This window comes from Erinaceus europaeus, chromosome 14 (genome assembly GCF_950295315.1).
Source record: "Erinaceus europaeus chromosome 14, mEriEur2.1, whole genome shotgun sequence".
Classification (NCBI taxonomy): domain Eukaryota; kingdom Metazoa; phylum Chordata; class Mammalia; order Eulipotyphla; family Erinaceidae; genus Erinaceus; species Erinaceus europaeus.
In genome coordinates this window covers 24429783-24446040 of record NC_080175.1, presented here as the reverse complement: position 1 = coordinate 24446040, position 16258 = coordinate 24429783, and the positions used below count along the sequence as shown (strand labels likewise).

General features: G+C 43.8%; 1 protein-coding gene across 3 annotated transcripts in view; it reads right to left on the bottom strand.

The window, feature by feature from the left end:
* COL17A1 (collagen type XVII alpha 1 chain) overlaps positions 1 to 7761 on the bottom strand; it is a 50909-nt gene extending 43148 nt beyond the window's left edge. The window contains exons 1-6 of one of the 3 annotated variants that reach the window (XM_060171378.1): positions 7694 to 7712; positions 6166 to 6287; positions 4868 to 4912; positions 3620 to 3724; positions 2262 to 2393; positions 251 to 298 (exon numbers count right to left, since the gene is read on the bottom strand). In XM_060171378.1, coding sequence (XP_060027361.1) covers positions 251 to 298; positions 2262 to 2292 — 79 coding nt within the window. In that variant the 5' untranslated portion in view covers positions 2293 to 2393; positions 3620 to 3724; positions 4868 to 4912; positions 6166 to 6287; positions 7694 to 7712. Of the gene's footprint in view, positions 1 to 250; positions 299 to 2261; positions 2394 to 3619; positions 3725 to 4867; positions 4913 to 6165; positions 6288 to 7693 lie in introns of all 3 variants that reach the window. The other 2 variants (XM_060171375.1, XM_060171376.1) reach the window with 2 other exon arrangements.
* Positions 7762 to 16258: the final 8497 nt, after the last annotated feature.

The window sequence follows — 16258 nt, the reverse complement described above, 5'->3', positions numbered from 1 at the left end:
GTTCAAGCGCATGCCTTGTCACTTGTTATTTCAGAAGTGTCCCAAGCAAAGGCTTATGACAGCAAGTCACTACAGCTGACAGTCCTCTTAAAATGGTTCAAAAGCAAGAACAAGAGCAAGAGGATACATATCAGCAGATGTCAAGCTCCTCTAGAAGAATCTGTTTAAGTCATAGTATTTTCCCTCACTCCTGAGCATAGACCTGGAGTCCCCTTTGACTGTGTCTTCAGAGATTAAGGGAAGGACATACCAAATTCCTTTCGAGGATACTCTGGAGAAGAGTTGCCACTGGAGCTCCCTGGAGAGGGGAGAAAACACTTAGTATGAATGGCTATGGAAGGCTAATTGGCTCCTAAAAATGGACTTTAACAAGATGTGTAGGTTTGTATCCCTTTATTTTTATAAGGCATGGGAGAATGAACTGGGCTCATCTAACATTTATGATACCATCAAACTCCCTAGCCCAATTAAAAAAAATCTATATGGGACTGGGGAGATAGAATAGCAATTATGCAGAGGACTTGCATGCAAGAGGCCCCAGGTTCAATTCCTGGTGCCACAACTAGCTAGAGGGGAACATTGCTCTGGTAAAATAATCCTATACACATAGAGAAGGATAGGAGAGAGGAGGAAATAGAAGAAGAAAAGAGAGGAGAGACATCAGAGCACTGCTTCACCATCAGTGGAATTACTTTGGTGCTTCCATAGTGATCCCATGTGGTGGTGAGGTTGAGCCCAGCAGTTATGGCTGCTGGACTACCTTCTGGCCCTCTGTGGATTTTCCTTGATCTTTTTGGTTTTGCTTTCTCAAATACACTTGCCCTATATCAGTGATGATGTAGGTGACCCAGCCCTGATCAAATTAATATCTCTGACTTAGTGTAACTCTTCCCAAATATAAACCCAGTGACAGCAAAGGCTTGCTATCAGAAAGCTCTGTCTTTCTTTGCTCCCTTCTAATTTTTTATCTTCTTCCTTGGCCAACCTCCTTTAGCTTTTAAGCTTCTACTCAGATCTCTTTGTGAATGATTTTGCCCTGACTTCTTCCCCAGGCTCCAGTCTTCTGCTAGGTCCTCTACTCAGTGACTGTGCCAGCTATTTTGCTTCAGGAGAAAATATCTGAACTCCTCTACAGGAAGGTCTGCGCCTGTGTACTCTGTTTCAATTGTTGGCACCACTCAAAGTTCAACTACCAGGAGGTTCAAAATCTCTGTGGAACTGCTGATATTTAAATCCCCCCCCAACATTTCATGATTAAAAGTGCCAATCCTACCTCTGCAACATCTCTCCTTTCCCTGCTGCTCTTCTCATGCCCATTGCTGGCACTCTATCTAGTCTTAGCCAAGTTTTCCCTTCCTGGGACTATCTTCTAACAGGCCAGCCTGTTCAGCCTCTTTCTTCCCTTTGCTTTTGGAACAAGTCTTCCAGAGCGCTGATCTGGGACCTTGAATGTGATCAACTCTTTTGTTCAAAAGTCTCTGTGGCTTACTACAGTATATAGAATGAAGCCCAAACAAAGCAGCCCAGCTCTGAAGTTGAGTTTTTAAGTTTCTCTTCACATATGCAGCACTGCTGCTTATGACTTAAGCATCTGCTCTCCTGTTTGACCTTGCCAGGTTGCTGTTCCCCAGCCTGGAGCACCCCACTTCTCTAGTGGGTACCCACATCATTGTGAAGGTCTGGCTCAGGCACTGTCTCCTCCATAGAGTCTTCCCTCAAGTCTCAGCTGGGAATGTTAACTTCCTTCTACTTTGTATTGCAGCTTTTTAATTTTTTAATCTGTAACCTTCTTTTTTAAAGCACTTATTTATTTATTGAGGGAACCAAAGCATCATTCCAGTATATGCAATGTTGGGAGTCAAACTTCAGACCTCATGCATGTTAAGTTTGAGATTTTAATCACTGTGAAACTTTTTAAATGTGTCTACTAGACCATAGACTCATTGAAGACAAGCTCCATGTCTGACCCTATCAAGGCACTCTGCAGAATATTAAAGATATGGTGGCTAGTTGTTGAAAAAACAATGGAAAAGTGACCAGGTGGATGGATAGATGGATGGATGGATGGATGGATGGATGGATGGATGGATGGGAGGGTTAATCAAGAAAACCTCCATGGAACACAAGTCCATGGAATAAGTACAGGGTGGAGAGAAGTAAAGGGACAGTCAAAGGTGAGCAGGGGGGTGATACTTCAAGGCTGAGTAAAGTTACTTGGGAAGAGACTGGCTCTCTCCTAAAGCCTCCAGGTGGATGGATACCTTCGTAGGTTCCATGGCGAGTGACATGCATCTTCCTTTCAAAGGTTGAGCCTGGTGAGTTGGGCAGTGTGGAGGCAGGTGAATGAGCTCTCCTGTAACTGGAGGTGGAGGCATGTCCCCGTGTACTCCCAGCTGAAAGCAGAGAAAAGTATAAATGCTCAGTACACCTGGCTCCGTTGAGTAAGTACACTGGGCTGCTCATAATGAAAGAAGACATTGGTGGGGGCTGAGCACCACAGAAAGAGTCCACCTTAGCATTCCCAGGCTATATGCCACTGGTCTTCCCAAACTACCTCCTGGTCTTATGTGTTTGTGCCTGCAGGGTGTGGAAATGGACAGGTATTGATATTTTTTCCTGAAGACCCAGCATTTAGTTGTGTATCTTCTCTGGAAGTCCTATAGTAGAAATAACCTGAAGTGGAGTGTTCTTCAGTGAGTGAAAACTGGTGCTTCTTTTAGAGACCTGGCCCTTGACTGACTGGAGGCTCTCTCTCCCTCTCTCTCTCCCTCTCTCTGACTTTTACAAAGAGTCTTCAAGGTTCCTATGTATGTGCTTTTCTTTTTTTTAAATTTTTTATATCTACTTATTTTCCCTTTTGTTGCCCTTGTCGTTTTTTTTATTGTTGTTGTAGTTATTATTGATGTCATCATTGTTGGATAGGACAGAAAGAAGTGGAGAGAGGAGGGGAAGACAGAGGAGGAGAGAAAGATAGACACCTGCAGACCTGCTTCACTGCCTGTGAAGCGACTCCCTTGCAGATGGGGAGCCAGGGGTCTTGAACCAGGATCCTTATCCCACCCTTGTGTTTCGCGCCATGTGCACTTAACCCACTGCGCTACTGCCTGACTCCCTGTATGTGTTTTTCTTTATCTGCCTTGTTTTGCTTTGATTTGAAAACATCCATGGGAAGAGTGGAATAACAATAGGTCTGTGTTGGATGCTTGCCCAGTGGAAACTCACAGTGTGGGCTTGTATGTCACCAAAATGTTCTAGCACAGTAACCCGATCCTTAAGTTTCCTTTGTTGTTGCTGCTGTTGATTCAGATTGCAGCACCTCAGGCTGTGCACCCCCATTATGAAAAAAGAAGATTTGCAGGGAGTGAGTCAGTGAGCCCGGAGCCACTACCCATGCAGCCTTCTTGATTAATTATTGTTATTTACTTTGAGGGGGCTTAATGGAAAGGACACTGTTTTAATTAAAAGGGCCTTGTACATGGATGACTTGGAAGTCTCACCATGACTGGGTGGTATATTCCTTACACAGCTATGTGGGGCCTTTGGGTTGGAGGACCAGCAGAGAAATTGCCCCTCTCCAGGCATCCCTCCAGTCCCAAGCCTTCCTCTCCCCCAGACTCACTTGAGTTTATGTAGCCGCTGCTGCCATGTAGTAGGCTCTGCTTCTCCAGCCGACTTCCACTACTGAGAGACCCTGTTTTAGCATAGCCATTGCTGGTCCCTCCTTCTGCAGAAACAGAGTAACACTTATCAGGTGGGGCCAGCCCATGGAGGTCTCCTCGTTCTCTGACTTGTGGGAGTCTTCCCTGGCTTCTTACCAAGGCCCTCTCAATTTGGGGTCCATTTTCTCCCTGCCCTGCATGGTACAAACTACCATGTTTAGTTTGTTTTTGATACAGATATCAAAGAGATAAGATCCCAGTTGGTTTAGATGTCTGTGGGGTGGGTGCGAAATGCTGAGTGATGAGAAGCTCTCTGCAGTCAGGTCTGGGTTGGTTCCATCTGTGACCCAGACAGGACACCTACTGGCAGTGTTGGAAGAGCAGGTGACAGCTGTCTGGCTTAGTCCCACTAATCCACCAATGAGCCAGGCTTCATGGGTGGTGCAGGGGTGGATGGTTTTAACACTCACATCTCCACTCTAGGAAGTACTAAACCTAAGCACCTCTGAGAAAGCAGTAGATTCCTACAGCAGCCTGGCTGGTGTATGCCTACCTGCATCCCTGTTCAGGCTAGAGAAGATTGCCAGTATTTTAGTTTTCAGAAAGGGCAAATCCATAGTGGCAGAAAGTAGCTTTATAGTTTCCAGCAGCTGGGGTGGGCTATGTGGGTGGGTGGGAGGAAGGAAGGTGGGTTGTGAGGGCTAGTAGCCGCAGGCTACCTCTTTGGGGGGTGGGGTGGGGGAAATATTCTAAGGTTAGTTTGTGGCAATAACTGCACAACTCTACACTATCAGCCATTAGATTAAACACATCCAGCTGCTGGGTTTATAATGTCAGTACAGCTGTATTAAAAAGAGTTCAGTTGGGGCCAGGTGGCTGTGCGCTTGGTTGAGTGCACACCTTAGCATGCCCAAGGACAAAGATTCAAGACTGCAGTTCCCGTCTTCAGGGGGAATGCTTCATGAGGGGAGAAGCAGTGCGGTAGGTCTCTCTCTCTCTCTCTCTCTCTCTCTTTCTCTCTCTAACTTCTCTTTCTCTCTCAGTTTCTCTCTGTCTCTTTCATATATACACATATATGTGTCATATACACATGTAAGTAGTTCAGCTAGTTTGGATTTGCTCAGCAGGAGAGGTAACAAATGGGAAAAGTTCATGGATTGAAGTCTTTGAACACCACTTGCTGACAAGAAAGCTCTAGAGTCACTTACTTGGTGGTAAAGAGGTGAGTCTTGTGGTGACTGTTTCCGTGATAACTAGGAAAGACAAAGGGAAGAAGAAAGCTTATGTAACACACTGAAATTCTGTACTCTGGCAAAGTCTAATTTCTGTCATAGGCTCAGCATAATCCATTGGGTTCAACATAGATGCTTCACTACTTGTGCTTTAAGTGCATAATCTGGCTCACTGTATGTGACGATATGTGCAATTATGGTGGTTTTGTTTTTTTGCCTCCAGGGTTATCGATGGGGCTTGGTGCCTACACTACAAATCCACTGCTCCTGGCGGCTATCTTTTTTCCATTATTGTTGTTCTTGCTGTTATTGTTGTTGTTCCTGCTGTTGTTGTTGGGTAGGACAGAGAGAAATTGATAGAGGAGGGGAAGACACAGAGGAGGAGAGAAAGACACCTGCAGACCTGCTTCACCACTTGTGAAATGAGCCCCCTGCAGGTGGGGAGCCAGGGGCTCAAACTGAAACCCTTAAGCCAGTCCCGTGCTTCATGCCATGTGCACTTAACCTAGTGCACTACCTCCTGGCCCCCATGATGGAGTTTTATTAAAAAAAAAAAACAAATTTTTTTGTATTTTTATTTCTTTCTGTTGGATAGAGACATGAAGAAATTGAGAGGGGGAGAAAAAGAGAGAGAGAGACGCCTGCAACACTCTTTCACTGCTTGTGAAACTTACCCCTACAAGTGGGATCCAGGGCTTGAATCTGGGATCTTGTGCATTGTAATGTGTTCACTCTACCTGGTGTGCCACTGCCCACCCACCCCCATCCTCATGGGGTTTTAATACACCTGGAAAGCAAATTTATATCTTGTTGGAACTCAAGGTAGTTATCCTCTAATTTGAAAAACAAATAGTCTTGGTTGCATGCCTCTCATTGAGCAATTAGACCCACTGCAGGCCTGGATTTGTTGATGGAGAAAGACCAGGCCCTCGACTCCCAGTGAAGTCTATCACACTATACTCTCTTCATATTGATCCTTCCAGCTGGGTCCAGTGCCTCATCCTGGCCTCACATTGCTTTGGGGGTGGTAGTATTTGAAGGACATCACAGTGCATCTTACAGTCTTCAAAGGGAAGGAAGTGCGTCATGAGGGGCATGGTACAGCATATTGGGTGCTTGGTAAAGTCAGGGCTAGAATAACATCAGTATAGACTTGAAGAACCAGTTCCTTCACCTCCCCAGATTGAAGTCCTCCAGATTACACATGCCAGTGGATCTATGGAGTTCAGTGCTTCCTACATTTTAAAACGTCAGACACAAGGCAGAACCCTTACCTTTCTCAGTTAACTTCTCCCTCCTTAATGAGCAGTCAGGTCAGTGAGACTGCCCTCCCACCACCACCACCATAGTGAGTTTCAGTTTCTGCTTCGGCCTTGGTCATCACTTCTACTTCCCTCTGCACGTAAAAGAGAAGCTGCCAAACTGAGGCGGCTGGTCTCGGCTGCACAAACCCAGGTACACTCGCCTGTGTGCTGTGAACACTCATGCATGTGTGGGCACAACGGTGAGAAAGGAAAGGCGAGGAGACATCATGCAGAATCTTTGTGCGGCATGACTTTCAGTGGAGCAGCTCCATCCTACACCAGCTTGCTGTTTCTACCCCTCCCCATTTGTTTGTTTATTTATTTATTTATTTTACTTATTTTTATTTTTGGCAGAATCCAGGCCTTGCACATGTGCAATTTCACTGCTCCCAGACTGACTTTTTTCATTCAGATAGAAAGGCAGAGAGGGAGAGACCCCACAGCAGTGGAGCTGCTCCTGATCCCACAGCATCTTCTGTGTGGTTCTAGGAGTTGAATTTGGGCCAGGAGCATGGGGAGGACTCACCCACCATACCTGGTGAGTTATCTCTCATTCAGCCTCATCATCCCTTTTTCCTTCACACCGGACTTTCTTAGTAAGTTTGGTTATGCTAGCAGGAACACGGGGTTATGAGAGGAGCAGAAACTGCTTTCAGTACAGAAAATGGAGACAGCTCTCTAGATGAAAATGACAGCCTGATTTGAATAACTGTCCTAGAGCCTTCACAATCACTCTTATTGTATGGACCTTTGGGATTCTTGGAGCCATAAAAATAAGTTATTTCTTAGCTTACAGTTCAAAGTCTGCGGAACCTGAGTATTTTTATTGGAGAGACATGAAAGTCACAGGATAAGTGAAGAGTTAGAGTTGTTAAGGGGGAAGTTTAAATGTCTCTCAATTTATCATTTGGGAAGTTTCACAAAAGAAATGTATTTTTTTCTTTCCAGCTTTTTTTAGTGTAGATTGTGACTCTGACACTGTAGTTATTAACAGGGACAATATTAGTTTTTCTAATGTATTTCTGTTGTCCTGTGTATTTATATAAGGAAATAGCTAAATAAACTGTGGCAAATTCGTTCAATTGAATATTATGCAATCATTAAAATGCCAATTGTGAATCATAGCTGTAGCTCAGTGTAAGAGTGGGCACTTCGTATGTACAAGACCCTGGATCAGATCCCCAGCCAACCTCTTCCCAGTGATGATTATAAAACCACATATCAAAAAAAGCAATTTTCATCTTTGGAGGAAATGTAGAACACATTTTGATTATAAGTATGTTAAAATGTGCACATTTAAAAGTTATATATAGGAAAGGGCAAAAGCCTACTTAGGAATGCATTTTAAAATGACACAGTTCCCCCTTAAAAGTAAAACAAGAAGAAACAGAAAAATTAAAAATAGACAAAAATGACACAACAGTTGTGATGACATTGGACATGAGCTATTTACTCCCCCTCATTCTTTATTACTTCCATGATGATGTAACACTCTTACGTCTCTCCGTGACTTCCGTGCCTTCTCGCCTGTTTTTCTTGTTTATGTCCATACCATCACCACCTGCAGTGGGGGGAGGGGGAGCCAGAAACCATGAATAGCTGTGCTTCCTACTGTCACTTTTAGTAAGGAGAGGTCCCTATTAAGCTGAGAACCAAAATTTGTTTCCTAGAATACAAATCATAATCCTTTCATATGGCTTTTTAAATACATGTCATTCCCACCTTTGTACTAGTTATAACAGAGAGTAATTTAATAGCTCTACTCTGGACTCCTAGTCCTTCATGCTGGAACCTCATTTTTCAGGGTGTAGTTGATCAGGCTGCTCCCAACTCATTGTCAAAAGGCTTACATCAAAGTGGAGGCACCTGACTAAAAAACTTCCTTTTTTTTTTTTTTTGCCAAAGCAACTAATAGCTGAGAACAGCTGTCAAAAGCACTTTGTGCTTACAGTACTTTGATTCTGATATGTTCCTTAATGCTCAAGTATTCTATATGGGGCTCTGAATTTAAGCCAGTCATGCTACATTATTTAGAACTTGGTCATGAGGGTGTTTGATGGATTTTAATCAGGATAAAAACCATCCTAGTGGTTACACTTGTAAAGAACTTTGCACTTAATACACAATGTAAAACTTTCTATAACAAACCAGCCCAAGTAGCCTCAAATGTATATGTAAGTAGTAGACATATCTGATGGAAGGATGTGTAAGATCTATAGAGCTATGTAGCAAAATTCCTACTTCTATGTCAACTGTGTTCTCCCTTAACTGTGACTCAATATCTGGAAAGAAAAATCACTGAGATCCTGCCCAGAAGCAAGGTGGAATGAGATATCACTGATATTGGGGTTGAGTGGGAGTTGGTGTGGGGGTGTTCAAGACTTCACATAGAGAGCAGAGCAAGGATCCTCTTCCCAGCTGGACTCTTTTTGCCGGAGTTCCGAGTCTCCAGTTCTGGAAGCACTTGATCCTGTAGTTGTCTGCCTCCTCCCAGACTCCTCTTTCTACTAATTTATCTTTGGGATGCCATTCACATTGGATTCTATAGAGTTCTTTATCCCTCGCCACCTTTCCCTTTTACTGTTATTATTTTTAACCAGAGTACTGCTCGGATGTGGTGGGGAACTGAACCTGGGGCCTCAAAGCTTCAGACAGGAGAGTCTGTTGCCATAACATTATGCTATCTCCCTCACGGATTCTAGAGTTTTAGAGCCAATCACTTCTGGTGCCTCCTTTGCCTGAAGATCACACCTTTCTGTCTCCTTTAGCAGTCTGACTTGACTGAAGGTTTAACCAGTAGATAAAATGGATGTAGTGCTTAATTCCACTACACTTTTAGGATCTCATAAAAATATTTTCACTTCTTTTGAAAATCAGAAGGAAAGATGAACACAATCCAAATAGCGTTATATACTTTATTTTTTTTTGCCTCTAGGGTTATCGCTGAGGCTTGGAGGCTATTTTTCCCCTTTTGTTGCCCTTGTTGTTTATCACTGTTGTTGTTGTTGCTGTTATTACTGTTGTTGGTGTTTGGACAGAGAGAAATGGAGAGAGGAGGGGAAGACAGAGGGGGGAGAGAAAGAGAGACACCTGCAGACCTGCTTCACCACTTATGAAGTGAACCCTCTGCAGGTGGGAAGCTGGGGGCTCGAACCAGGATCCTTGAGCTGGTCCTTGCACTTGGCTCCTTGTGTGCTTAACCCACTGCACTACCGCCTGGCCCCCATGTTATATACTTTCAAAGCAGTTATAACATAATTGAAAACCGTTCATTTTTAGAAAAACAAAAGGGGGGGGCTGGAAAGATAGCTCAATGTTTGTGCATAAAAGCCCTTTCATGTCTGAGGTTGAGTTCCCAGGTTTTATCACCAGCACCACCAGAAGCCAGAGCTGAGTGGATCTCTAGAAAAAACAAAACAAAACAAACAAACAAACAAACAAAAACAACAGCAGCAGAAGGGGTGGGTGGTAGCACACCCATTAGATCACACACTTTACTATGACTGAAGACTCAGGTGCAAGCCCCCGCCTCCACCTGCAGGGAGGAAGCTTCACTAGTGGTGAAACAGTGTTCTTTTACTCTCTCAAAACCCCATTTCTTTGTTTCTATCAAATTAAAAAAAAGGAAAAAAGTGACAACCAGGAATGGAGGACTCATCATTCAGGCACCAAGCTCCAGCAATAACTCTGGTGGTAATAATAATAATAATAATAATAATAATAATAATAATGGCTAGTGGTGCACCAAGTTGAGCACACATGTTACCACGTGCAAGGACTCAGATCCAAATCTCCACTGCTCACTTGTAGGGGGGAGGGTTCACAAGTGGTGAAGCAGGGTTGCAGGTGTTTCTTTTTTTTTTTTTTTATTTTTAAAAAATATTTATTTTCCCTTTTGTTGCCCTTGTTTTATTGTTGTGGTTATTATTGTTGTTATTGATGTCGTTGTACAGGGCAGGACAGAGAGAAATGGAGAGAGGAGGGGAAGACAGAGAGGGGGAGAGAAAGATACCTGCAAACCTGCTTTACCACTTGTGAAGCGACTCCCTTGCAGGGGAGCCGGGGGCTCGAACTAGGATCCTTTCCCGGTCCTTGTGCTTTGTGCCACGTGCACTTAACCTGCTGCGCTACCGCCTGACTCCCCTCTTTCTTTTTTTTTTTTAAACCTCCTCTCTCCCTTCTCAATTTCTCTGTCCTACCAAGCAAAAAACTAGGAGAAAAAAGAAAAAAGGGAAAAATGGCAGCTGCTGAGAGGAGTAAATTTGGCGGGCAGGCATAGTACCCTAGAGATAATCCCAGTGGTAACAAGAACAGCAATAATGGGGAGGTGGTCCACAAAAGAAAGAGTCTAGGGCCCAGCTCGCTACTCTACCATCCAACTCCCTCTAAGTGATTTTCTTTTGGACAACTAAGACCACTTCAGGCCAGTCAGCCATACAGTGGAATGAACCAAGATCTCAGTTAGCTTCAGGGCCTGGTATACTGTGCCAATTTTTTGCTCATCTGTGTTTCTGAAATGCAACTCTAGGCAAGGAATGAGGTATCATGGAGAAACTGCTGGCTGGCTCTGCAAAGCCACAGAAGGTCTGTGTAGGTATGTTTCTCAGAGCCAAAAGCAGGAGCTCAACAGTTGAACAAGGAAGCACAGTCTCATTGGAAATCTATATGACTCTGTCTGCATTCCAGTTATTAGCTGTGAGGTTTAATGCCATGGGGCCAGATGTCCTCTTTGAAATACTTCATTTAGGTGCTTATTGCCTCTGGTACCTTTGCATTCTCTCTCTCTGCCTCTTTAATTGATCATCAGCTGTGAATCAGAGGCATATTGGAAATTAAGCATTTCAGTGAACCTAGTTGCCAGGGGGATGGCACTTGAATTGACAAGGTGTATTATCATCCCAGGGACTCTTTTATTTTAATAATCCAAGGAAACTTTTACCTCCCAAAGGATATTGTTTATTTTGATGAGTTTTCTTTTTTAATACTAGGAGATGGAACCTAGGTCTCGTGCATACAAATTACCACTGAGCCATCTCCCTGGCCCAACTTTTTCTATTTTCCACAATGAGAGAAATAGAGAGACTGTGAAAGAGACAGACAGACAGACACTCTAAAACTCCTTTTCTTTTACTTCTCTTCTCTTCCCTCCCCTTTTCTCTCCTTTTCCTTTCTTTCTTTCTTTCTTTCTTTCTTTCTTTCTTTCTTTCTTTCTTTCTTTCTTTCTTTCTTTCTTTCTCCTCCAGAGTTGAACCCAGAGCCTCACACCTGCAAGGGTGACACTGAACTGTGTGTGGGGGGGGTCTGTCCCCAGCCTCTTATTTTGATACCTTAATGAAAGTTGCTGCCTTTAGCTGTGAATTGGGATTGGCTGTGCTTGTTCCACTTATAGCTATCTAAGCAGACTGATGTCAGCTCCATGTGCTAAGTCTCAGTATCCTGGCACTGACTCAGCAAGAGTTTTCCTGTTCTTTCTGTGCTCAGAAAAATAATGAACAGCTTCAGCTCCTCTTCTCTGCTGTTTTTCTTAAGTCTCAGTGGTGGAGCCTTGAGACCTGCATCAAAAAGCCAAGTTCTCTCAAAAGCCTAGACCAAGTAGATTAGAAGCATCCAATAGCACAGCTATATACAAGATACCGGATACTGTACAGCAAACCATAACAAAGGGACTTTTCAAAGTTAACCCAATTAACAAACAATGTGATGATAACATTAATTATCTATTGTCTTTTTGAACCCTAAGACAGCAGGAACCTCACATCTCCACTATAGAGTGCCTACTTCCCCCAGTCCTGGAACCCTTGGATAGGGCCCACTTTCCCGTACGCATCTCCCAATCCAAACCAAATAATATTGCATCTGCCGATCACAACCTAACCAACGCAACGATTGCCACCTCAACATGCTTCACCTCAGACTGCATCCAGAGACTTCACATGTGGAATGACAACCCTTCAGCTTCATTACTCAGGTGAGACCTTTCCTTTTATAGTACACTCTAATTTCATCTCAGGTGGTTCACTTTCTAACAAAGTCCCATAACCTAGATATACACCAGTTTCTGTGAGAGAGAGCTTATGTGCACACGTATCCATAAACTACTGCAAAATATATACCTGAAAGCAGAAGTACACTAGAGTTTGCAGTGAGTACCTCCCTAACACTTCCTCTCCACTATTCCAAGCTTGGGATCCATGATTGCTCAACAAATTGTTTGGCTTCATATGTTAACTCTCTTTTCAATCACCAGGTTCCAGATGCCACCAGGATGCTGGCCAGGCTTCCCTGGATTGAAGACCCCACCAATGTGTCCTGGAGCTCAGCTTCCCCAGAGACACACCTTACTAGGGAAAGAGAGAGGCAGACTGGGAGTATGGACCGACCAGTCAACGCCCATGTTCAGCAGGGAAGTAATTACAGAAGCCAGACCTTCTACCTTCTGCAACCCTCAATGACCCTGGGTCCATGCTCCCAGAGGGCTAGAGAATGGGAAAGCTATCATGGGAGGGGGTGGATTATGGGGATTGGGTGGTGGGAATTGTGTGGAGTTGTACCCCTCCTACCTTATGTTTTTGTTCATTAATCCTTTCTTAAATAAAAAATTAAAAAAAAAAAAAGCCAAGTTCCCGAACTTCCAAAGGGCGGAATAGATCACCTGCTAAAAACTCTGCCCCCCTCCAGGGCTTGGGGGCTCCTCACTGGCAGGTACACTGGGACAGACCTGCCTTAGGTGGGTGCAGGTAGATGGTTCACAGCCTTTCTCTCAGTCTGAGGCCCCTCAGCTGACCACATCCCCTAGCCTTATAGAATAATTTCTTGGGCCTGAAATACAGAAGCTCTGTCTAATTTGCCAAAGCACCAAATGTAAGAGGAAATGTTCTGGAATGGAGTTGTCAAGTGGAAAATGAAGGGTTACAACACAAACCTGGACTGGGATCATCCCACAAGCCCAGCACCATTCCCACAAGACTTCCTTTTTAAACACTTTAAGTGCTGATAGTTCTGAAAAGATAACACCAGGGGAAGGAAAGCTACGTGCCCAGCTGCATGCCCGAGCCTGCCTCTCCCAGCCATCTCACTAATATGCTTCTTCCAAAGCGTTACTTAATGGAAGCTCTGTCCAATAGCATGTTTTTTTAAATTTAAATTTAAGCTAATTAATTAATTAATTAATTTTTGGATAGAGACAGAGAGATTGAGAGGGGTGGGGTAGATAGAGACACCTGCAGCGCTGTTTCACTGCTTGTGAAGCTTCCCCCAACCTCTGTAGGGAGAATTATAATGTGTGCACTCAACCAGATATGCCAAAACCTGGTCCCCCTCCCCCGTTTTATAACATTCATTTTACTTTTTAATTTTTTTTTATTTATTTCCCCCCCAGGGTTATTGCTGGGTTTCAGTGCCTGCACTACGAATCCACTGCTCCTGGAGGCCATTTTTCTCATTTTTGTTGCCCTTGTTACATTTGTTGTTGTTATCATTATTGTTGTCGAATAGAACAGAGAGGAGGGGAAGACAGAGGCGGGGAGAGAAAGATGGACACCTGCAGACCTGCTTCACAGCCTGTGAAGCGACCCCCCTGCAGGTGGGGAGCATGGGTGGGGTGGGGGGGGGATTCAACCGGGATCCTTATGCAGGTCCCTGCTCTTGGGCCATGTGTGTTTAACCTGCTGCGCTACAATTTTTATTTTACTTTTTTATATATTTATTTATTTATATTTCCTTTTGTTGCCCTTATTGTTTTATTGTTGTAGTTATTATTGTTGTTACTGATGTCGTCCTCGTTGGATAGGACAGAGAGAAATGGAGAGAGGAGGGGAAGACAGAGATGGGGAGAGAAAGATGGATACCTGCAGACCTGCTTCAGCACCTGTGAAGCGATTCCCCTGCAGGTGGGGAGCCGGGGACTCCAACCGGGGTCCTTATGCCAGCCCTTGTGCTTTGCCATGTGCTCTTAACCCGCCACGCTACCACCCGACACCCCCTACTTTTTTTTTTAATAGAGAGAACAAAAAGAGGTTGAAAGTGTGAGAGGGATCACAGAACCAAAGCTTCCTTCAGTGTGTGGGGGCCGGGCTCAAACCTGGGTTGTATACTTGGCAAAGCAGCACACTTTCCAAATGAGCTACCTCACCAGCCCATAGAGCACCTCTTTAACTTCCGGGGTGTTTGAGTCACTTCACTAGAACCAAAGATGAATAGATCATTCAAGTTCTCAATTCCAAAACCAAGCTAACTTCCATTTATAGTTCTAAGGGCCTTCTTTATGATTATTTCATAGACAATGTTCTTTTCAAAGCTGTAAAAAAATGGCCTCATGTGATTTACTTGTGCAGGAAAGAAAGAGAATATAATTCAAAATCTCTCTCTCTCTCTTTTTTCCCCTCCCATTCTATGAGGCTTTTTTCTTTCTCCTTCATTTAGATGATCACATGTTCACCTAAAATTAGCCCAATGAAGTGAAGTGATGGACACACACAGGGACAGACCCCTGTTAGCAAGATGGCATGGCATTAAGCTTATCCTAGTCTAATGATAGAAGTGTGTTGCTATCTATGTTCTAACTGAGGAATAGATTCTTTTATACTCTGCTGAGGAATGAAAAGCATTTTTACAGCTTCTAGAACTATATATCCCTATGCACCCTAAATTTTGTTTGATTTTATCTCCCTACTTATATTAATCAGAGCACTGCTCAGCTTTGCGTTATGGAGATACCAAGGGACTGAACATGGGACCTTTGAACCTCAGACATGAAGTCTTTTGCATAATCATTATATCTCCCAGCCTTGTACAAGTTAATTTAAAAATTTTTAAATTTATTTAAAAAAAGAGACATTAACAAAACCATAGGATAAGAGGGGTACAACTCCACACAATTCCCACCACCAGATCTCCGTATCCCACCCCCTCCCCTGATAGCTTTCTTATTCTTTATCCCTCTGGGAGTATGGACCCAAGGTAATTGTGGGATGCAGAAGGTGGAAGGTCTGGCTTCTGTAATTGCTTCCCCACTGAACATGGGTGTTGACTGGTCTATCCATACTCCTAGCCTGCCTCTCTCTTTCCCTAGTAGGGTGGGGCTCTGTACACTTTAAATTTTAAAACAAAACAATGAAATGGCCAAAGTGTGAGGACTACCTCATTGCCCTTCCCCAGTGAAACAGTCTGATAGCCAGAAAACCAGCATCCTATAACTTTCTAGAGATAGAGAGGCCTTTGTCTCTAAGACATCCTAGCAGTGGGTTTGTCCGTTTGCTGCATTAGGCATCCTTGATTTTTATAACCTGGGGGTGGAGAGCCTGGGCACTAGCTTTGTGATTATGCTGCCTTGCTTACTGTCATGTTTGGTTAACTCCCACTGCCTTTGATAATGGCAAATAAGCTACAGCATGCAGACATGGGCATCATCTAAAGAAGGTGCTTGGATCTTAGGTTGGATCAGCTTCACCAAAATGAGTTTCTCCACAAGCTTGATTCAGGACTGTTTGCTTTAGCTGTTCCCCCATAAACACTTCTGGGATTTGGAAGATGGGGCTTGCTGAAGGGGTTGGGAATATAGCTGGCCCCTCTGATTCTTGGAACAGGGCAACCTTTTCCTGGGACTGGAAATGCTCTTCAGTTTAGTTCTTATATTAGATGTGGTGTTAGCTGGTTAATGGTCAGAGGGGGAAAAGACAATTCTGCTTTCTGAATGAGCATCTTAAACCAAATTTCATTGTATTTTATAGATAGCCAAACATTAGGCTACTCAGAAAAGAAGTATTGGGTCAGATGCATTGTCTACCGTTCAGAAAGTGAAAGGAGCGGAGTAATTTGTCAGCTAGGAGTCAATGTGGTCCAGTGTGGTATCTAAGCTATAATTCTCACCCCAAAATGATTTTTGGTGGCTAAGATTGGGCAGCAAAAGTGTGTGCACAGACAAAAGTGTTTTTTTCCCCTGTCCCAAGTTGGATTCCAGGAAATCACTGGCTTTATCATATCACTGGAGATATTTCACTTTACTTTAGATTAGGGACAGGAGTAATTGTAGAGTTTGCTAAACAACAATGTTCGTCCAGCCCTG